The sequence below is a fragment of the Myotis nattereri genome (assembly GCF_964212035.1).
Source record: "Myotis nattereri genome assembly, chromosome: 16".
Lineage (NCBI taxonomy): Eukaryota > Metazoa > Chordata > Mammalia > Chiroptera > Vespertilionidae > Myotis > Myotis nattereri.
Window position 1 is genome coordinate 33,469,059 of NC_138091.1, and position 24,292 is coordinate 33,493,350.

The 24,292-nt window shown below is 41.7% G+C and overlaps 1 protein-coding gene across 1 annotated transcript; it reads right to left on the reverse strand.

Annotated features, from left to right (window-relative positions):
- Window positions 1-6,802: 6,802 nt before the first annotated feature.
- LOC308531848 (uncharacterized protein C17orf78) lies at window positions 6,803-24,114 on the reverse strand (the record flags this gene model as incomplete). Its single annotated transcript, XM_081108946.1, has 6 exons — window positions 6,803-6,877; window positions 10,443-10,567; window positions 12,177-12,296; window positions 21,805-22,050; window positions 22,990-23,076; window positions 24,057-24,114. The coding sequence occupies 6 exons, from the start codon at window positions 24,112-24,114 to the stop codon at window positions 6,803-6,805; spliced, it is 711 nt and encodes a 236-aa protein (XP_080965072.1).
- Window positions 24,115-24,292: the final 178 nt, after the last annotated feature.

The following is a 24,292-nucleotide window of genomic DNA, read 5'->3' on the forward strand; positions in this document are numbered from 1 at the left end:
CACCCTACTGGAATTGAACCTGGGACCCTTCAGTCCACAGGCCGACGCTCTATCCACTGAGCCAAACCGGTTAGGGCTCACATAACTTTTATTACAGTGTATTGTTATAATTGTTCTATTTTATTACTAGTTATTGTTGTTAATCTCTTACTGTACCTACTCTATAAATTAAACTTTGTCATAAGTATGCATGTGTAGGAAAAAACATAGTGTATATATAGGGTTTGGTACTACCTTCAGTTTCAGGCATCCACTGGGGAGTCTTGGAACACATCTTACATGGATAAAGGAGACTACTATATTCCTGAATACTAATCCTTTGTGAAACATGTTGCAGTCTACAGTGTATTTCTAATGTAATATTCCTTGATATGCAGATATACCCATAAATAAGCAACTGTCAGGCTCTGAAGCTCTGCGAGTCCCATTGTCTCCAAGAATCTATTTTTATATTGCCTTCTATGACTGCATTTATAAAGCTATTGACAGGTATGTCTAAAAATCCCACAAAACAGAACTAACAACATGATACATGTCAGCAACAACGTAACATTAGAAAAACCCAACATTTTCTATCCACAGTTGGTTGAATCTGTGGATGTAGAACCCACAGATTCCATAGGGCCTACTGTATAGTCAGGAATACAAGACTGTACAGCTCAATTAAAAAAAAAAAAACTAATCACCCGGTAGAAAAAAAGGGAGAGGTTATAAGCAAGCAAGAGAAAACCTGAAGCAAATAAATATATGGAAAGATGCTCAACTTTGCTAGTAAGCATGAAAACGCACATAAGAACAACAACAATATACTACATACTTTATAGCCAAAAGATTGGCAAAAATTTTAGTCTGAGATTTCCAAGTTAGGGTGTGAAATAATAGACTCTCTTTACTGCTGGGGCATTGGAAAACAATATGCATTTAGCAAAGCTGAACAATGAATTCTACTCCTTGGCATATGTCCTAGACATAAACGTGTCTAAGGAAATTTATTATAGAATAAATAAGTTAAATTGCTATATGATTTTATTGTGTTGTATAGCTTATGTCTTCAAAGTCAGTGTCTCTTCTGTTGAATGTTTGATTCTTCTAGAGGGCAATTAGGACTTTACCCTGTAGTCTGCACTATTTATTCATTTTTGGAGCAGTAGGGAGCAGTAGTGATCTGAAGAAATGCTAAAAGAGTCTTCTGGATATCATCTTATTTGGGGAGACCATGACACTATACCTCTGAACATATACTTCTCCATTCTATTTTAAGTTTTAGAAAATAACTTAAAATAGGACAGAATTCGGCTGTTGTGAATTGGGGCACTTATAGCCATCATTTAGGGCACAAATAACTTCTTTCTCATTTGTTATTTTTGCCCACCGCTTTTTTCAGAGGATGAAGTTGGCAACTTCAGCCACTGGGTGGCGCAAATTCACAAGAGTTTGGTGAAAGTTGGTAAATAACAGCTCAAAGTGCATTAGTTGTTACACTGTAGCACGTGAAGCAGGGTTAGGTAGAAGAAAAAAGGCTTTGGGGGCTAAAACTTAAGTATAGATATGAATCTAAATTCTCTGGGAGTGGAAATTTTTAGTATTGCGTGACTGGCAAGTCAGGTCACTGAATAAGGGAAAGAAAAAGAAGGAAAGGGAAAGTGTTAGAATACAGAGCAAGAAGAGAAAGATGAGATAAGGAAATATGAGAGAAGCCCAAGCTGGGTGGTTCAGTTGGCTGAAGCATCATTTCGTACACCAATAGTTTGCAAGTTCGATCCCTAGTCAGTGCGTGCAGGAGGCAACTGATTGGTGTGTCTCTCTCTGTCTCTCTGTCTCCCCCTTCCTCTCTAAAGTCAATAAAACATATCCTCGGGTGAGGATTAAAAATTAAAAATAAAACATTTAAAATATCTGAGAGAGAAAAGCATGTAAGTCTAGAGAGATGAATTCAAGTGTTACCAACAATTACAGGATGGCCTTTCATTGATTTGCATCCGCCTGGTTAACCAATAGCAGCTTTGATGTAAAATAAAAGTTACTTCATTTTCTCCTAGAAAATCAGGTATGATATCCTCAGCTATCCATTTAGTAGTATGATGTTACCAACATTTTCTGAATGTCTACTATGAACATAGTGCTTTGTTGGCTACAGAGTAATATAGAAGTATACAAATGTAGATGTAGAGAATACACTACAACCTCCAAGGATACAAACTAGGAAGTATACTAGTATATAAAAAGATAAATGGCAACTCAAGGCAACATGGGGGCCATTGTATGAACTCTAAAATGAAAACCTTTCTGAAAGTGGGAGAGAAGGTGTGGAGGATCAGAGTGTGAGGGGAGGAGGAGCCATAAGACTGTCAACCTGTGCAGGACAAAAAAAACAGACGGGTTCCTAGCCCCTAGCCATAAGTACATATAGCAAGTCTTCCTTGGAAAATGGCTAGTTCTGGACGTACACATAGGAAAAGTGCTCTAGGTCAGAATCTGCTGGAGGGTGCTTAAAGGGGCTCAAAACCAAGATGGGAGAAGGGGAAGAACAATTAGGTCTAGAGCCACCTTTTAAGTCCCTCTGTGATTAGTAGCCTCTTGCACTAGCCTAGGTGTACAGAAAAGAAGGGACCCTAATGGCCTGGTCCTGGGTCATGTTGATTTTTTGAGAACACGGGTGTATCTAAAAAATGAAGAAATGGCAAAATATATAAGATTGTATATTTTAAGTTTATATTGAATAAGTCATGCTTTAATACACATACACATACAACGATTAATGTCATTCAGCAATACCTTCAAAAGTTTAAATTGGAAGTTTCTGTTAATGTGGCTCCTCTGCCCTAAGCAACTTCCTACCGTAATCATTGCATCTATCAAAAAGTATTGTGGTGCCCTTGCTGGTGTGGCTCAGTTGGTTAGGGTTGTGGGTTCAATTCCTGGTCAGGGCACATACCCACGTTTTGGGTTCAGTTCCCAGTCAGGGCATGTCCAGGAAGCAACTCGTCGATGTATGTATCTTTTTCACATTGATGTTTCTCTTTTTCTCTCTCTCTCCCTCCCTCTCCCTCTCCATTCCACTCTCTCTAGAATCAATGAAAAACATATCCTCTGGTGAGGATTAAAAAAAAAAAAACTATTGAGGTGATTTAGACCCTTAGAAACGGTGGAATGACTTCTAGTCCTTTCTAAGACTTGACTGGAATATAGCAGTAATATGCTAACCAAAAAAGAGATGGCAACTTTAAAATGGTATAAAGAGTATGATCTTATTTGTGTAATATGTGTCTTTTTATGTATAAGGATTATATATATACTAGGGGCCCGGTGCACGAAATTCGTGTACTGGGTGTGGTGGGGGGGAGTGTCCCTCAGCCCAGCCTGCCCCCTCTCACATACTGGGAGCCCTCAGGCGTTGACCCCCATCACCCTCTGATCGCCTGATCGGCCCCTTGCCCAGGCCTGACGCCTCCGCCAGAGGTGTCAGGCTTGGACAGGGGACCCCCATCACCCCCGATCACTGGCTCTGGCCCCCGCCCAGGCCTGAGGCCTCTGGCCCAGGAATCATGCCTGGGCAGGGGACCCCCATCTCCCTCTGATCGCTTGCTCCACCCCCAGCCCAAGCCTGACGCCTCTGACCCAGGCTTCAGGCCTGGGCAAGGGGACCATCATATCCCCCCAATCCCCGGCTCCGCCCCCCACCCAGGCCTGATGCCTCAGCCAGAGGAGTTGACCCTCATCACCCTCCGATCACCAATCACCGGATCGGCCCCTTGACCAGGCCTGAGGCCTCCGGCAGAGGTGTCAGGCCTGGGCAGGGGACCCCCAGCTCCCCGCGGTTGCAGGCTCCGCCCCTGCCCAGGCCTGACACCTCTGGCCTAGGCGTCCGGCCCAGGCAGCGGGGACCTGCAGTGGCAGCGGGGGGCGCCGCGATCGTGGGCTTCGCTTTAGGCCCAGGCAAGGGACCCCTAGCTCCTGGGACTGCCAGCTTCGACCGTGCCCAGTTCCCATCGCTGGCTCCACCCCTACTTCCTGCTATCATTGGCCAGGGCGGCAAAGGTGCCTGATTCTCCGATCATGGCTGGGGGGCAGGGCAAAGGCGGCCCCAGGGCCGCCTTTGCCCTGCCCCCCAGCTCTTAGCTCCCCCCTGAGTTTCCGATCACTGTCAGTGGCAGGGGGCTTCTTCCTGCTTTCCCTTTCGCCTCCCTGCATTGTGCCTACATATGCAAATTAGCCGCCATCTTGTTGGCAGTTAACTGCCAATCTTAGTTGGCAGTTAATTTGCATATAGCCCTGATTAGCCAATGAAAAAGGTATCGCCGGACGCCAATTACCATTTTTGTCTTTTATTAGTGTAGATAAATATATATATATATATATATGTATATGTATATGTATATGTATATATATAATATCTATAAAGAGGTACATCAAAGTATTAACAGTGGTTATCTCTGGGAGGAAGGATTAGTTATATTTTTACTTTTAGATTTTCCAGTATTTTCTAAATATTGTTGTAATGATAATGTACTTTAATAATTGAAAAACAAAGGGTGGTAACTTAATGAAAAAGAACTTGAAATAAAAATCTTGCCAACTAGTCACTTCCCAGAGGAATAATTGGCACGCCACACAAAGAGTGTTTTATCAAGTTGAGACTATAGCCTACTCTATAGTGGTGACAGGGAGAATTGTGTCCTGCTGTGAAGTGATCTGCAGACTGAGTTGCCCATCCCAAGCTCCCCTCCCTTCTGCTATTTCTCTCATCCATTTATTAGTATTCAGAGATCTCCTCTGTTAAGAGAATACGGGGATTCTAAATGATCACCGATTAGGGAGTCAGAAAATCCTCAGAGGGGCCTTGCTTTGTCAGGGGAAACAAGTTGTTCCTAAAGCAAAATAAATGATTTTGATCCCATCTGTGAATTTCTTTAAAGAAAGTCGCTATAAATGTTATTTAAATTTTACTCTTGCAGAAGCATTAATGGGTGTAGACTTTGCCCCAGATTTCATCTCCTGATAAATCTCATGTTTCTGCAGCCCCGGTGAGGTCGAGACGGCCCAGGTCAGGTTGAAACGGCCCCGGTGAGGCTGAGACGGCCCCGGTGAGGTTGGGACTGCTCCAGTGAGGTTGGGACAGATAATGGAGACCAGTATAGACTGATGAACAGGGGTGGATGCAGAGACAGAGCAACATTGAACAGACTGTCAAACTATAGTGGGAAGCCTGGGGAGGGTTGCGGGGGGGATTAAGAGATCAATCGAAGGGCTTATATGCATGCATATAAGATTAACCAATGGACACAAGACACGGGGGGCGGGGGAGGTAGGGGCTGGGGGAATGTCAAGGAGGGGGAAAAAAGGAGACATATGTAATACTCTTTGTAATACTTTAAGAAATAAAAATTATTTAAAAAATCTCATGTTTCTGGATTAAAGGACATCTGTGGTGGGTGAGGCTGGGAGGGTGGGAATGAATGTAGGCATCAATTCTAGACCAAGAGCTTCTAAGTATAGAATGCTTCTTATCATCCTCCCTCATGGTCTTGGGAAGGAGCAAGTTTTTGTTTTTTGTTTGTTTTGTTTTTCCTATTTCATGGTCAGACTGAACCACAGGTTGCAGGATAAACTGGAGGTGATGTGAATCAGTGGAAGTGTGCAAATCATATACTCATTTATTCAAGTGCAAGCCCCAGTGCTCTCTTGTCTTCACCTGCTGTATTTTCAAGGCTCCATGGACTTTAGGATGCCTAAAGGGTCTCTAGGGCTTCCTTGAAAACTACCATCAATCATGCTTTATTTCTGTTCCATCTTTTCCAGACTTGCTTGAATATTAATTCAGGGTTTATGGCAAGATATATTCCTCTGTTGGTACAGTTTTGAGAATCATTATTTTTTGGACAATACTTGAAGTAAAAGAAAACTACAATTAGTATATGGTTTTTATCAGAGAACTAAGAAAACAGAATTATTTAGAAACAGGCTCATTTCACCACAACAAAATAGAATGGTTTCAGCCTTTTATGAAAAAAGGCAGGGTAACAGTTTTATCTGCCCCCAACATTCCCTTTTTACCTAAATCCTGCTTTAGCATAATCTCTTTCCACTTTCTTACCAAACTCTTACTTAAGCAGGTCAGACTTGACTTATAGCTGTATCTCCTTGAGAATGATTATGATAATCATTTTGCTCTCGTGACCTTATTCAGAATGTACACTGCTCACTCTATGGTAGGGTACAGTATCAGGGCCACTTTAGGAACTCTGCATTATCAGGAGACCTCATATGGGTCCTATGATATGCAGTCTCTAAGCACCTTGGAATGCTTAAATTCACATTCCCTTCATCATCAGTGTGTTCATAGCTACTTGTGGTGGCAGAGGCTCAATCATAAAACCTTGGGAAAACAGAACCACCACCCTAAGCCAGTTGAGAGTCAGTGAGCATGAAGTCAGCCGTGAAGATAACAGAGGAGTTGGTGAACTGTGCCACACTTGTGGCTGCTCTTCGCCATTCCTTGGAGGCTGTGTTTAAACCTTTTAGGGAAGACTTTCTGTTTTCACTTGATGGGATGAGAAGATATCCACTTTTTGTGGAAGTACAAAGTGAATCTCAGAGGCTTGTGACTCAGTACCAGTGGCATGAGGATAATTGATTGATAAGCCCAGGCTCCCCCTTCATTGGCCTGGCATTACTGATTGATTGCAATGTTCCTGCTGAAGATACAAGTGCAGAAATGGCAAGAATCTGCCCATCTTGATTAATAATAGTGAGAAGACAGTATAGTATCCATCATGCAGTGTGTGAGACAGAGCAGAACTTCTCAGAAGTATGTCTGGTGGATAACAGTGATTCCGGCAGCTTTCGTTGAGTTTGAGTTGGGAGCATTTTGTCCAACCTAGAGATCAAAAGAAAATAGGAAAGATAAAGAAGGATGCAAATGGGTATTTTTTAATGTACCGCCAAAAAATAGCTAAGTACAAAACCCTGTATAATTCCAAGTACTCATCATTTTTCCTCTTTGCTTCCCAATAATTCTAGGGAAAGTTATTGTGCTTACACAGAGAAAGTATCTGCAAGGTGCACTTAGTATGAAAACCTACAATTTGTTGGACCCTATAACCTACCAGCAAAGAGCCCCATCTACCCCTTACTTGACCTATTTGCCTTGGATGGAAAAGGCCCTGGGTCTGCAGATACTTTTGATCCCAGCTGCACAACAATTCTACTTCATTCCTTGAATCAGGCCCAAACAATCTCACTCTGTTGGAAAAGCAGCAGAGACCTAGGTCTAAGGGACCAAATATTTTTTACTAATCCTTTTCCATTCTCACTACACCTGACTCCATGCCCCATCTGATTTTGTATGTACTTTCTAAATGCTAACTTGTTATGAACATAGACTGTAAGCCTCTGGAAAGTGGGAACTTGGCACACAGAAGTAAAATTGGCACTTTCGGTAAAATTTTATGGAATAGATGAATAAGCCAGTAAATCCAGTATAGGAATGAAAAGACCTGGACTTCAGTTCTGTTTCTACCACCTGTGTGACCTTGGCAATGTCACATAACCTCTCTGGGCATCAGTGTAAGTATCAATAAAAATGTATATTTCTGTCCTAGCTCCCTCCCATGATTTCTATGTGGCTCAAATAAGGCAATTTGTATAAAATTACTTATTACTATTTTTATTAATTTCTTTTATTATTTAGCAGCTTATTTTGTTCATGGGAAAAATTCAGAGTTGCTGCTTCATGGTTTCCTGTAATTCTAAACTAAACTTTATAGTCCTCTTCAGACCAGTTTTTTCCAATATTCAGTAGAAATGATAATGTAGATTGGAGTAAAGAACTAAAAATATACCAGATGATAAAATCATACTAATTTACATGAGCTCATCATCCAATATTAGAAGAAACAATGCCCTAGCTGGCTTGGCTCAGTGGATAGAGCATTGGCCTGCGGACTGAAGGGTCTCAGGTTCGATTCCAGCCAGGGGCACATGCCCAGGTTGCGGGCTTGATCTCCAGTGTGGGGTGTGCAGGAGGCAGCCAATCAATGATTCTCTCTCATCATTGATGTTTCTATCTCTCTCTCTCCTTCTCCCTTCCTCTCTGAAATCAATAAAGAAAAAAAAATATATATATATATAAAAGAAACAAAATTATGAAAAATATTAACCTAATCTAGAGATGACAAATAAGTTGGCATTGAGTATCTGATGCAATGTGATAAGAAAGATTCTGATACCATTCCTGGGTGGAAAGAGTGCTGTGCTTGATTTCTTAAAAATTGAGATATAATTGACATATTAACATTGTGTAAGTTTAAGGTGTACAATGTGTTGATTTGACATTTATGTATTGTAATATGATTACTACTGTAGCTTTAGCTAACACCTCCATCACGGAACATAATTATCTTTTCTTTTTTGTGGTGAGAACATTTAAGATCTAGTCTCTTAGAAATTTTGAAGTACATAATACAGTATTGTTGACTGTACTCACTATTCTATGCATTAGATTTCCAGAACTTACTCATCTTCTAGTTGCACTATGGTTGATTATTGATATGTGCAGCCAACACAGAATTAAAGGGTAGCAGCATGTGTACCATCCTGGACACTTAATCTTTGAGACCCATTCTTAATGCTGTAATTCTACAAAAGTGGGTACCATTCTTAGAAAGAATGGTAATTTAGAAAGTATTGGAGACCTAGTCTCTTTGTCTTGTAGTTGTTGTGGAGAAGGTGCCCATCAATTTCTTATATGCGAAGGCTGAATCCACTCTTCATGGGGAAATTGGATTTAAAGCAGCTGAGCTGAACCAGTCAGGTAGTGTCTGTTTCAGACACTAAAGGGCAACATGAATTTATAATCTTGTCAGGAAACCCAAGGGTATGGAGGAAAAAAGCTGTTTTGCCAAAAATCAAACTGTGTTCAAGTGTAGTGGTTCCTAAACTTTGGTGTATGTAAGAGTTATGTAAGGGCAAGGATGGACACATAGTTGTGGTCCCTGAAGCTCTTATAGGTTTGGGGGAGCTTTTCTTAAGAAAAAGAAAACAGCCTAGCAGGAGTGGCTCCGTGACTGAGCTTTAACCCATGAGCCAGGAGGTCACAGTTTGATTCCCAGTCAGGGCACATGCATGGGTTGCGGGATCCATCCCAGTAAGGGGCATACTGATAGATGATTCTCTCTAATTATTGATATTTCTTATTTCTCTCTTCCTCTCTCTGAAATTAATAAAGCCCTAGACGGTTTGGCTCAGTGGATAGAACGACAGCCCTCAGACTGAAGGGTCTGGGGTTCGACTCCAGTCAAGGGCACGTACCTCGGTTGTAGGCTCCATCCCCTGCTCTGGTCAGGGCGCATGTGGGAAGCAACCAATTGATGTGTCTCTCTCACATCAATGTTTCTCTCTTTCTGTCTCTCCCCCTTCCTTCCACTCTCTCTAAAAATCAATGGAAAAAATTTCCTCAGATGAAGATTAATAACAACAAAAAATGAAATCAGTAAAACATTTAAAAAAAGAAAAATGATATACTTTTTAAAATACAAAATTGGATACAAGGTCCCATGGTTCCTGAAGCTTAAGCATCATTAATTTTACAGTAAATTCACCTCTACATAGGGAGCATGTTAAAAATTCCTGATTCATTCTGCTGATTCATTATATCGGGGGCCCAGGAATCTGCATTTCAGTATGTACCCTACCGTGTTATGGCTGGGCTAATGGTAAGAAAATAGCATACAAATACCTACCTATTTCCTGACACATAAAACAATCAACTACATTTGCTTCGTAACAGAAGCAGCATCCTGTCTCCCAGCACTTATGTTAGCCCCATTTTCTCCGAGCAAATGCACAAACCATACAGAGAACACTTTCCTTCTCTGGCTGAGAGTGAGGCTGGGATTCAGCTGCCTCAGGTTGTTGGCCTTCCTTCCTTTGCCTTCCCCACAATCGCCGGCATTGGCATAGTTCTCTGGTTCTTAGGCATTGACACTGAGGGGAGAAAAATGACTGGTATTAACTTTAGGTGGCTGGTATGCATTTGATTATCTTCCAAATCTCATTTTGGGCCATTTAAAGAAAATTATCTCTTCTAAAGAAACTATTCTGTCCTATTGGCTCTATCCTCTCTAGAGAATGTACAAGTACAGCAAAGGAAAGGAACTCACATTTAGCAAGGACCTACTATGTGCCAGGCACCTGTCACACAGGATCTCAGTTAACCTCATAACCACCATAAGAGGCAAATATCATTAGTCCCATTTTAAAGATGAGACTACTGAGGTTGGACAAGTCAAGCAACTTTCTCAAAGCCACTCAGTGAATGTGAGTGGTAGGTCTGTCCAAACTCCAAAGTCTACAGTATGTTTTTCTTATTATGCCAACCTGCCTCTGGAAAAGGAGATTTTTTATAGATCAAACCCAAGGACCCAATACATCAGCAAACTTACAGGACATGGAACTTCAAAAATGACAAACACTGTAATAGCGATTCCACTGAACAACAGAGTGCCAGCAATCAGAAATTTGACCGCAATGCTCCATTTCTGCCTCTTCTCTAGATTTTCATCTGTGTCTAAAAGGAGAGAGAGGAGTAGAAGAGGGAGAAAGAGAATTTGAGAGAGGGAAGAGATCAACCCTCTGATTTGAAGGACTCTTGGCTCACATGACTAAGAGGGGTCCAGCTAGATTCAGAGGCGGAGGCCCAGTTTCCAGTTCAGACTTGGAGTCAGGAGTCGGGTGGGCATCATGGGCTCTGCTCCAATCTCAGAGAGTCACCTTCCCTGGGATTTGGGATTTTTCCATGATCAAGTAGGACCCATTCTTGCACTGCTCTCAAGAGAGGAAAGGGGGTGGGAGTGCCCAAGGAGTTCTAAACTCTTCTTTCACCAGCAGCCCTCTTAGGGTCTCTACCTAGAAAATCACCCTCCTTTGCTCCTCGTGGCTTTAGTGGGGCATAGGAGGAACAAAGGTGAGTTGGCATTGCTCCTGGGTCAGAAGTCACATTTGGGGACAAATGGCTTATATGCATCTTGTTATTACTAGTCTCATATTTATTCTTCTCCCGGTAGGAACTAGGATGTAACCCAAGCCAGAATCTTACACAATTTGAGTTCTGGCCAATTTAGGGAAGCTCATTTCTAAAAGCCGCGCAGATGAAAAATGCACTTGGTTGTTGCCATCAGTATAATAATTGCTTAGTGTGTAAATGTCGCCTGTCTATACATGCAGTGGCTGGTTTTTTTACCTACCACATAAATACATTTCATTCTGTCCCCAAATCTGGATGCAAGATTAGCTCATTGGTGTTGAGGTAAGCACTATTAGTACAGTCATATGCCCCTTAACAACCGGGATACATTCTGAGAAATGCATCATTAGGCAATTCCATCACTGAGCAAAAATGAGAGCGTGCACTTACACTACCTAGATGGTATAGCCTACTACACACCTAGGCCATATGGTATAGTGTATTGCTCCTATACAGCACGTTACTGTATTGAGTACTGTAGGCAATTGTAGCACATTGGTATTTGTGTATAGAAAAGGTACAGTAAAAATACAGTGTAAAAGATAAAACATGGTATGTCTACGCAGGGCACTTACCATGAATGGAGCTTGCACATCTGGAAGTTGCTCTGGGTGAGTCAGTGAGTGAGTGGGTGAGTGAATGTGAAGATCTAGGACATTACTGTACACTACTGTAGACTTGGTACAACACTGTACATTCAAGCTACACAAAATTTATAAAACAACCTGAGATTAAATCAAGCACAAGAGAAAAGGGTATAATCAAGAGACAGTAAACACAGGATGTATGAGGCTGCTGCTGGCTTAACACAACATACTGTTTTACAGCAAACTTTTCTTATAAATAGAGTACACTCTAAAGCAATGATAAAAAGTGTAGAATAGTAAATACATAAAGCAGTAACAGTCATTTATTATTATCAAGTATTAAACTACAAACATTTCTGGGACCTTCTTTATAGAGAAACTGATTTTTTCCATAAGAAATGGAGTGGTTTTTCTAATAGAAACTCTGTGTAACTTCTCAACCTCCAGGAAAATCCTAGGAGACCCAGGCTAATGTTGGGGTTAAAAATGTTTTTCTTTCTGTTCTTGTCTCACCATTACTTATTCTGTACCTTGTTGTTTCAAAGGGGTAGAAAAATCATCAATACTTGTAGTTTTCTCTCCTTCTTTATTCCCTGGAGTTATGGAGGTGGTAGTGGTGGGAAAAGCCTCTAATGAAGTCTTCATTGCTGAGTAGACCTTACATTGGAAGATCCCTGGTAAAAAAGCTATAAAAACAGAAAGAATGAAAGGACAACTGAGAAAACTTTATCCTGCATTTGATTTTATCTGACAAAAGACCCTAGCTCTGCCCAAGATGATACTAAACTTCTCACTGTAGCCCCATTGACCTGTCCATAGGTTTAGGGTGTAAGCTCCAAATAATGCCAAGAGTAAATGAGAATAGAGATACTAATAAGAGATATGGATTAAAATCCCCAGGAGGCCTTTGACTAATGTAGGATCAAAGCGGAGGAGTAGACCATATCTTGTTTGCCTATCATTCTTAAGGCCATAATAATAATAAGGATGGAGGGTGTAACACTGTTCAAAGTTTCCATCTTTTAAAAAGATGGCTCCAAAGTCCAAGGAGGAGCATGAAATATTATCATTTGCCTTAATGACTGCTCCAAGTTTGTCTGGTGGAGTGTAAGTCAACTACTCTGAGAGGGGATAGGGGAAAGCCAAAGGAGTTGGAAGAAGAAGGAAAGACCACCCAGCTACATGCACTCCTCAATTTCATTCATTCTGCAAATAATTAAAAATGAATACTGTATCTATTATGTGCCAGAGACTACTTCATTACTTTGGATATATCAGTTGGATGCATTCTAGCCAGGGAAGGAGTAAAGGAGAGAAAGGGTTGAGGGGAGGAGGGGGAAGCAGACCACAATAAATAGAGTAAATTTTATGGTATGTGCTACAAAGAAAAAAAAATTATAGTAGAGGAAGGTGCCCAGCTGGCATGGCTCAGTGGCTGAGCATTGACCTATGAACCAGGAGGTCACTGTTTGGTTCACGGTCAGGGCACATGCCCAGGTTTCGGGCTCCATCCCAGTGTGGGGCAGGCAGGAGACAGCCGATCAATGATTCTCTCTCATCATTGATGTTTCTATCTCGCCCTCCCTCTTCCTCTCCCTTCCTATCTTAAATCAATAAAAAAATAAAAATAATATTTTAAAAAGTAGAGGAAATTAAGGGAGCAGTCTAGGTATGCGGTGCAGGTGGGCAGTGGTTTGGCAACATGCAGTGTAGGCTGGTTTCATTGAGAAGGTGAGAATTGAGCCAAGACTTGAAGGAGGTGAGGGGACTAGCCATGCAGTTACCTGGAAGGTATAGAAAGTCCTCACTAATGTTGTCGCTAGGTTTGGAAACTGTGACTTTAAGGTGAAATGACATACAACAAAACCAGTTGTCCCATAGGCTAACTGATATAAACAAGAATTGGGTTCCTACGGCATATTTCTGATTAAAAAAGTCACCAAATTTCTAAAGACCCTAAACACTTATAATATTAAACTTTGAAATAAATGTGAACTATACATATATTTAATAAATATTAATTTTAAAAAAGCAAGATAATTCTTTTCTAAGCTGCTTATGCCAGTTCAGGGTTGAGGGTGGCCAGAGCCTATCCTAGCCACTCAGCGGGGGAAAACCCTGGACAGGGAGCCCTTCCACTTCAGGGCACCCTCACATACACCCACAAGGAGACTAGAGCAATGCAGATACACCAAGTCACGTAATATGCACGTCTTTGGGGTGTGAGAGGAAACCAGTGTACGGAGGGAAACCCTTGCAGACTGGGGAGAACATGCAAACTCCACACAGACAGTGGCCCCAGTGCAGTGATGGTGAACCTTTTGAGCTCGGCGTGTCAGCATTTTGAAAAACCCTAACTTAACTCTGGTGCCGTGTCACATATAGAAATTTTTTTATATTTGCAACCATAGTAAAACAAAGACTTATATTTTTGATATTTATTTTATATATTTAAATGCCATTTAACAAAGAAAAATCAACCAAAAAAATGAGTTCGCATGTCATAGGTTCACCATCACTGCCCTAGTGGAAATCAATTTTTTCCCATCAATGTTATAACAAAATGATGTTATTCAAGGACCTGTTGTAGTGACCTAGGCAGAGGCGAGAGCTAGAGTATAGGCAGAGATGTCTGGCATGTTGCAGTTTTAGAGGACAAGCAAGGAGGCCAGTGAGATTGGAGTAGAGTGACCAAGGGGGCAGGAGTAGGAGATAAGGATCTAAAGCAGTGGTTCTCAACCTTGGCTGCACATTACAATCAACTGGGAATCTTTTTAAAATCCTGATTTCTGGGCCTCATCCTCTGGAAATTCTGTTTCTTTGTTGTGGGGTGGGGCCACAACATTAGTAACAAAGAAACAATTTCCGGAGGATGAGGCCCAGAAATCAGGATTTTAAAAAGATTCCTAGGTGATTCTAATGTGCAGCCAAGGTTGAGAACCACTGAAGGAAATGAACCCATATCACTGAGGGCCTTGTAGGCTAGTTTAAGGACTTTGGTTTTATTCTGATTGAAATGGGGATCCAGTCCTGCCCGGTGTGGCTCAGGTGGTTGAGCGTTTTCCCGTCCTGTGCACTGAAAGGTCACCGGGTTTGATTCCTGGTCAGGGCACATACCTGGGTTTGATCACTGGTTGAGTGCTTTGGGGAGGCAACCGATTGATGTTTCTCTCTTTCTCTCTCCTTCTCCCTGCCTCTCTCTCTCAGGTCAATAGAAACATATTTTTAAAAAAGAAGTGGGGATCCATTACAAGATTTGAGCAGAGTAATGACATGATGGTTTTATTTTTAAAGGATCACTGAAAGAGACTGTAGCGGGGCAAGGGTAGAAGCAGAGTCACCTGTTAGGAAGCTATTGCAGAAATCCAATGGAGTGATGATGGTGACTCAGACCAGCTGTGGAAGTGATGAGATGATGCAGACAAATTCTGGCTGTAGTCTGGAATGAACTTCACTTGCCTCCAGAATTGACCTAATCCAATTCAGACAGTGGTTCCTATTCCATTTTGAATGGTCTCTTATCATTGCTTATTAAATTGAGGTCTGTAAGTCCTACTTGATATTTCTAAATTACTCTCCCATGTCTTGATTAAGTCCATGTGAAAATGATAGTTCTTTACTTCAGAGACCAGTGGCCACAGTACCAGACACTGTACATGAAATTACAGGGTAAGGACTCATCCTTGATTTCATTGTAATCAGGAAGGCAGTGTTAGCAAAGATAGAGACAAAGAGCCACAGTTTCAAAAGAAAAAAACAAGGAAATTATGTGAAGTATTTTCAGCATAGTGCCTGTCAGGTCTCTGAAGTGATAACATATGTTTTATGAGACTGATGAGCTGAAGATAAGCAAATTTCACTTTGGACAAGTCACCTAAGTTCTCTGAGTTTTGGTCTCCTTGTCTGTAAGATGGTTATAATAAAACTAGAGGCCCAATGGACGAAATTCATGCAAGGGGCCCGGCCCTTGCAGCCCCGGGCGGTCGTTCTGCTGTTCAGTCTAATTAGCACATTAGCTCTTTATTATAAAGGATAATCCTTGATCTACCTATTTCATACGGGTGATGTGAAGATGAGAAAGCAGGTGAAAACACTCTGCACACTAAGTGATATTATGATTGGAGGAGGAGGAAAAACCTAGAGATCTAAGTAGAACTGTGCCCACTAACCATAGGGATAATGGTATTTCACTATAGCATGTCTTCCCACCTTCTGGGGCCACTGTTGCAAAGTCTACTTAATAGGCTTCTTCATCTGTCAGTGTATTTTTTTTTTAATATTTTTTATTGATTAAGATATTACATATGTGTACCCTCTACCCCCCCTCTCCCCGCTCACCCCCTCACCCCCCCCCGTTGTCCGTGTCCATTGGTTAGGCCTATATGCTTGCATATAAGTCCTTTGGTTGATCTTTCCCCCTTGCCCCCACCCTCCCCTACCTTCCCTCCAAGGCCCGACAGTCCAATCAATGCCTCTCCGTCTCTGGATCAGTCCTTGTTCATCAGTTTATGTTGTTCATTATATTCCACAAATAAGTGAGATCTTGTGGTATTTATCCGCTCTCCAGTTCCATCCATGCTGTGGCAAATGGTAAGAGTTCCTTTTTCTTCTTCCTCTTCTTAAAGAATACCTTTCAGCTTTTCATATAATGCTGGTTTGGTGGTGATGAACTCCTTTAGCTTATTCTTATCCGTGAAGCTCTTTATCTGACCTTCCATTCTGAATGATAGCTTTGCTGGATAAAGTAATCTTGGTTGCAGGTTCTTGCTATTCATCTCTTTGAATATTTCTTGCCACTCTCTTCTGGCCTGCATGGTTTCTGTTGAGAAATCAGCTGACAGTCGGATGGGTACTCCCTTGTAGGTAACTGACTGTCTTTCTCTTGCTGCTTTTAAGATTCTCTCTTTATCTTTTGCTCTTGGCATTTTAATTATGATGTGTCTTGGTGTGGTCCTCTTTGGATTCCTTTTGTTTGGGGTTCTCTGCGCTTCCTGGACTTGTAAGTCCATTTCTTTCACCAGGTGGGGGAAGTTTTCTGTCATTATTTCTTCAAAAAGGTTTTCAATATCTTGCCCTCTCTCTCCTTCTGGTACCCCTATAATTCTGATGTTGGTACGCTTGAAGTTGTCCCAGAGGTTCCTTACACTATCTTCATATTTTTTGAATCTCTTTTCTTTTTTCTTTTTCGGTTGGGTATTTTTTGTTTCTTTGCATTTCAAATCTTTGTCTTGATTCTTGGGATCCTCTTGTCTGCTGTTGGAGCTCTGTAAAGTATTCTTTATTTCAGTCAGTGTATGCATAATTTCTAATTGGTCCTTTTTCATGACCTCCATGGTCTCACCATACTCCTTGAGGGATTCATTAAATTTATCGGCGGTTTCCATAAAATTCTTGACAAACCTTATAAACGTGGCCTTGAACTCTATATCCAGTCGTCTGGCCTCCTCCGTTTCTGCCAATTGTGACCTGTTTCTTTGTCTCCGCATTTTGGCTGCTTCCCTGTGTTGATAGAGTGGCCTGCGCGCCAGGTGTCCTGTAGGGCCCAGTGGCTCAGCCTCCCCAGTTACCCGGGGTGGACACTCTTGGTGCACTCTTGGTGCCTCGCTTGTTGTAGGATCACTGGGAGGAATTGACCTCCAGGCCAATTGGCTGTGGGAAGCAGCTGTGTCTGAAGTGGGAGAATGGTCCCCCTCTGACCACTGGGTACAGTGGCTCCTGGATCTAAGGAGGTGCTAATTCAGCCCCTGCCTGAGGCCACACAGCAGGAACTATGAAGAGGCTCAGCTGTGAAGCAATGCAAGCCGCTGCGGGGCCTTGGGCCTTCTCTTGGAAGTTCCGGGTCTGGCTGGCCCGGCTGCAGTTAGGTAATTATCAGGTTGCAAAGTTCTGGGGCATTCACATGCAAAAGCCTCTGCCGCAGCCCGGGTGGGGCGGGGTCTCAGGGAGGCAAAAGGCCGGAGAAAGAAGCTATGGCTGATTCTCCGCGCCCGGAGTCGCGCGTCTCAGTGTCCCGGCAATGGCTGCAAGCACCTCCGAGGGAAATCTGCCCCCAAGTTCGCCCGCTGCCGCCTGAGAGAGCAGCCTCTCCCCGTATGAGACCTGGGTCCCCAGAGACTTCCCGGAACCGGAGATCAGAGCAGTCGGGAGCTTGTGATTCAAAAAGACAGCCGCGTCCTCAGGTGCCACCCCCTTTCCGCGCGCGCGAGCCGCTGCGTACCTCTGCACTCAGCCTCCGCAGCTCCTCTGGCTCTCAGCGTGCTTTTCTTTTCTTCTAGTTGTAGAAATTACACTCAGCCAGCCTTCCTGTTGTTTTGGACGATGTTTGCTCCGTCCTTTGGGCTAATTTTCAATTGTTGTGGGAGGCGACTATTTCCCGGTGTTTATCTATGCCGCCATCTTAGTTTCTCTGTCAGTGTATTTTTATTTCTGCCTAGTTTCTGAATTAATGCCCATCCATGTTGGCAGTTCATCTCTAGTAGTAGATCTCCTCTACTAGGTAACAGCATTAAGGTGGAGCACATTTGTAAATACAGCTCTCCATTCCCAGTGATGATGGAATTGAAATATTAGCTTTTCTTTGGCTAAGGATATTTGGGCATGAATGCCCCACTTTAATGAAAGAAACAAAAATCAAAATTTATGAAATGGATGATTTAGGAGATGGTGCTTTGCTTTCTTAAAAAATAACTTATTTTAAAAGGGGAACATTAGGTGCATTGTATTTAAATGGAATTCTCTTTCAGAGCCTATTCTGTAATAATACTAGCAGGTTGAAAGGGCTATTGGGTTTGTGCTTTGGATCTAAACCTCAGCTGTACATATCTAGAAATCAGACTATGTAGTCAAACCCCTCATTTGTACCTATAGCAGTGATGGCGAACCTTTTGAGCTCGGCGTGTCAGCATTTTGAAAAACCCTAACTTAACTCTGGTGCCGTGTCACATATAGAAATTTTTTGATCTTTGCAACCGTAGTAAAACAAAGACTTATATTTTTGATATTTATTTTACATATTTAAATGCCATTTAACAAAGAAAAATCAACCAAAAAAATGAGTTCACGTGTGTCATGGGTTCGCCATCACTGACCTATAGAAACTGAGCACTGGAGAAATTAAGTAACTTGTCCAAGGTGATCATTAATATCAGAATAAACATTTGTGTAATATTTCTCCTATACTGTTTCACATGGGATAAACAGACCATAGGAATTAGTTCACACCAGTCAAATTCCAAGGAATCTAATCTATATACTAAAATGACATTAAAATATTTACATAGGAGAATGTGTCTGTCACATGAATCAGGTATGATGTTTTTCTCTTCTAGATACCCTTTTCTAAACCTGCAGGTTCTTGTGAAACCTAATGCATAATTGGAAAGTTTCTTGATTAATATAGAATCTGAGGAATAGGAACTAGATGGTGTAAACCTTATCAGACGTGATAAAGACCTACGAGTCCTCTTTCATCAGAAACAATTATCAGAATATTTATAATAGAGGATCTTTTCCTTGGCCAAATTCCAAAAACAGTAACAAACAGTCGCCATCTTATATTTTTCTAGATTGCATGTCAACCCACATCTTCTGATGACCAGCTGTGTTGCAGTCCATTCTCATCCTTACAATTTCAGATTCCTACTTTGCTCTGGGAACATTTCCACGTACTGACTTCTGTTTCTGGGACATTCTCCTGTGTAAACTGATGCCGTCTATAGTGGGCATCTCTTCTATGACCTTATAAATTTGACCATGTACCTTATTTCTACTGTACTTGGAGTGTGTCACTTCCTGGCACTCAGTGTAAGTTTGAATTCAGAATAGGCAGTTTCATACTCACAAATGGGGCAATATTTCAAAATTCCACTCATAAATTGGGTGTCTACAATTCATCATTGTTCAAGAAATGTATCTTGACTGATGATTAGATCCCCAAACTAACCTGCAAATATCCATTTACTTTCTTTGCACAGCTCAAATAGTACAGGGTATTAGCTTAAACCAGCTATTTTCAACCTTTTCCATCTCATGGCACACAGAAACTACCAAAATTCCAGGGAACGCCCAAAAAAGATTTTTTCTTTTTTGCTGATCTGACAAAAATAAATAGGTATAATTTTTTATTCAGCCACACTGGACAGCTATTTTTTAATTTAACAAACTAAGGGAAACAGGCCAGTGCCCCTGACTAAAAATCAGGTATTGCATGTCTTAAAAATTCTTGCAGCACACCCATTGAAAATCGCTGGCTTAAACTTTTCCTCCTTCCCTGGACCCTAGGCTAGCCCAAAGCAAATTGCTGAATTAGGGCAGGTTGATCATTGGCATCTCTCCCCTTAAACTCCCAGTTTTCCCTGTCCCAACTCTCTAAAAGCTAGTGTCTTAATTGCTCTGAGTCCAACACTGCATAGCATTATATCCAAGAAAGATTCACCCTGTACAAATTGCTCTAGACTCCAAAATGACTTAAGTTCACTGTTCCCCATCACACTTATCATTGACTCATAGGGTGGGGGTGTCACATGTTAGGAAGAGAACAATCTGGTTGAATTAATTTGCTTTAACACTGAATGACTGAAATCCCCCAAATACTGTCAGAAGTTTTTAAGTTTTTAAGAGTTTTTTGTATTGTTTTTTGTTTTTTTTTCACACAAAAGTGATTACCATGTGAACTTTAGAAAGTATAATAAAGGAATGAAAACATTCATGTCATGTGAGGATTTATAATTTACTATAACTGGGCCACAGCCCAAGAACCTATCCACTTATTTCCCAATTTCTAGTCCTCTAAACAGATGGTAGTTTTAAAAGTTTCCCCCCATTATTCTGCTGGTGAACCCCCAGTTTCTCTAAAAGTGTCAAGTTTCATTTAATTTTTTCCAGCAGTGCAACAGTAGCTTCTAGGGAATTGCCTGTATGTAGGGGGAACTGCCAATACTAATGTATAGATCATAAACTAGTTGACAGAAAGAATGGGTGGGAGAAGGAAGGAAGGACAGAAGCAGAGAAACTTAAGGCAGAGGTCAAGAGCCATTGCTCAGCAACTGTGGGGGAACAGGCACCCTCAATGTGTGTGGAAGTGAAAAACCGAACAACCACCATGGAGGGTAACTTAGCAATATCTATTAAACTTTGATACAGCAACCCTGCTTGGAATTTATCCTATTGATAAATTGTAGGCACATAAAGAAGAATGTATAAGATTATTGCTTGCAGCATTGTTTGTATTTGCAAGAGTTTGGAAACAACCAAAATATCCATCCATAGGGAACTGGTGATAGTATAGCCATAAAATGTAATACTGTACAACAGTTACAAGGAATGAGACTTATCCTATATAATAAAAGCCTAGTATGCAAATTGTCCCCTCGGGTGGGAGTTTGACCGACCTGGAGTTTGACCACTCGCTATGATGTGCGCTGACCAACAGGGGGTGGTGCGGAACATGGCGGGCATAGCGGTGCTGGCAGTGGGCTACAGTGGAGGTGCTGCCGGCCACAATGGGCCCCGATGAGAGCGGGACCACGGCGGGATGGTGGAGCAGGTGAGCGGGTGGCACCAGGCCAAGGCAGGGTGCCAGATAGGGCTGTGAGGCTGGGGATGTGAGCTAGGGCCTGATCTTCGCAGGCCACCCCGAGGGACCCCACCCATGCACAAATGTCATGCACTGGGCCTCTAGTTTATACATATTGATATGGAACAACCTATATGATACATTGTTAAGTGGAAAAAAGCAAGGTATTGAATAGTGTATATGATATGATACTATTTATGTGTTTAAAATATATACATCCATACATGCTTAGAATATCTCTGGAAGGAAACTCAGTAAGTTGTTAATAGGGTTTCCCTCAGGGATAGAGTACTAGAGGACTGAGGAAGTAGAACAAGGGAGATTTGCTTTTCACTGGAAACCTGTGTTGTTTGAACATTTTACTATGTGCATTCAGAGTAAATCAAAATCAAATAACCATTGTGAAAGACGACCCATCAAAAATGAGAGCATGTGAAAATTGCCGCATGTCAGGACTAGAAGGGCCCTTAGAGATTAGAAAACAGTCTCAGAGAGGACATAGATTTGCCAAAGGAGAGGATAATCCATTTCCTTGAGGCATTAGCTGCTACTAAGCTCTACCTGCATTCAGGGTTATAAGTAAAAGTCATGCCTACCTTCACCTCATGTTCCAATCTCACCTTTGCCTGTTAGAAGAGATCCATTCTGAAAGTTGGATGTGGGGGTTAGGTGACAGCTTGGGAAAGCAGTGCTGTTTCTATGGGGAGCAGCAATAACTCGCAGGTTCTTTAGAGTATGCTTGACCTTTGGCCTTTTCTCTGAATATTCAAGGCTGACTTTTACTTTGCTCCCAGAGGCAAGGCACTGCAGGGTAGCCACAGTCAGAATTTGGACGAAGGTGGACCTGTTGTCTTCTGCTTGAGCTTCTGCAAAGAGATAAGCCAAAGAGAACAAAGGAAGCTGGCATATATTTATTGGTTTCAGAACAGAAGAGAGAGGGAGAGATAGAAGCATTAATGATGAGAGAATCATCGATCAGCTGCCCCCTGCACGCTCCTCACTGGGAATTGAGCACCCAGTCCAGGTATGTGCCCTGATGGGGAATCAAACTGTGACCTCCCAGTTCTTGGGTTGACACTCAACCACTGAACCACACTGCCTGTACAGGAAGCTGGTTCTTAATCTGAATGGCTGAACTACTTACTGTATTGACTCATTAAACTCCACTGCTGTATTTTTGTCTCTTTTTAGTTGATTTTCCCCTCACTATGTACTTATGGTACTTAATGTACAAACCTGCCTTTCTTTCTTCCTACCATGAATCCCATGAAGATAGGTAATTGCAGTAAGTTCAGCCCAGAGAAATGCTCATAGATTGTCTTCTCTAATGCAGAGAGGGTTGAGTACTGCCTCCTTCTTGTTCTTCATCCCCTTTTTTGATTTATACAGCCATGCGTTAGCTAATAAGAGTTAATTCAAAAATTGGTTTCCAGGCCTAACTGGTTTGGCTCAGTGGATAGAGCGTCGGCCTGTGGACTGAAGGGTCCCAGGTTTGATACCGGTCAAGGGCATGTACCTTGGTTGTGGGCACATCCCCAGTAGGGGGTGTGCAGGAGGCAGCTGGTCGATGTTTCTCTCTCATCGATGTTTCTAACTCTATCCCTCTCCCTTCCTCTCTGTAAAAAATCAATAAAATATATTTTAAAAAATTGGTTTCCAGAAAGCTTTTGGGGGGAATACATATCTTTAAAATAGGGTATTTGAGATCTGAGCTAGGAATGGGAGAGATAGGCATCTTTTTAAAAGTAAAAACTTTCTGGCGAAGTGATTTTTTTTTTTTCAGGAAGGGAGAGCTTATTTCATACCTGGCATTAGCACATCCCTGGTGCTTCTCATACCCGTTGAGAAGAGCCCAGGGAGCTGTTCCACTTGACAATGGCTACCTCTGAGTTCTGGAAGTAAAAAAAAAAGGGTCAGGCTTTACTGTTTAGAATTTTAGGCACTGGAGAGGGAGATACAAAATAATGTAGTTCCTTCTCTCAAAGCTTGCAATTGGTAATATAAAAATTTTTCCCAAAGACTTAAAAGTATATACAAGAAGAAGTTAGACTAGTATAAGAAAATTGAGTACCAATCTATTATCCTTGGGGGTGGGGAGGTAAAATAGAGTTAAATGAAGTTAATTAATGAAAGACTAACCAACCTTTCCTTCAAACACTGGTTATTACTTCTTCTCCTTCCTGTTCTTGTTTTAAAACTTTTGAAAGTTTATTAAGCGTAACCTTGAACAAGGTATCTTTCTGAATTCTATGGAACCATACGTCATAGTTATTTATGCTTTTTGCCATATAACTCACAAGGTGTTGTGAGTTTTCTTTTTCTTTTTTTCTTCTTTTTTTTTGTGAGTTTTTTTCATTTGCTAAATTTGCTACTACTGCACATTATACTCTTTGGCCTTAACTCTGGTGAGCTAATTACAGAGATGAAATGTTTAGGACACTTTGAAAAATCATGTTTTAAATGAACAGTTATCAAAGAGCAGAAAATGGTGCCATTTCACCTCCACACCACCCTTTTCTTAGCTCTCCCCTCCCAAGAGCATCCCCACATATTTGGATGTAACACCTTAAAAAGGAAGACATCTTATGAGGGGCTATGAATTTGTGACAGCACCCTCCAGGAGAGAAAGCCATGTGAAAGGACTCTGATGTTAGTTACATGAACAAGACATTCTCTGAAGGCTTCTACCCATGAAACAGACAGCTATCTTTCTGGGTTGAATAAGTTGCAGTCCTGCAAGAGGACGCATAGAATGATTGGAAAGCATTGCCAACTGAGTATTGGCTATATCTCTATTTGCCAGAAGAGACCCCAAACACTTTCTAGGTCTCTCTTTGGATTTTCCAGGAGATTAGGCTAGAGTAGTACTTACCTTTCTTGTTGGCATCATAGGATGTAATGATTAGGCTGAAGACCAAGATGGTATCCATGTCAGCTTGAGCACATGCTCCTTGCAGAGACAGTATGCTGCTGATCTGTCACTGCCCCTTATAGCTTTGTCTCTAGGCATTTTCACTGCCCTAGAACCAAGTTTGACCCTGGGAGAGTCTGGTTCCACCCTAATTATCTTGCCCCGTTTCATGAAGACCCAGGAATAGAGCTGATTGG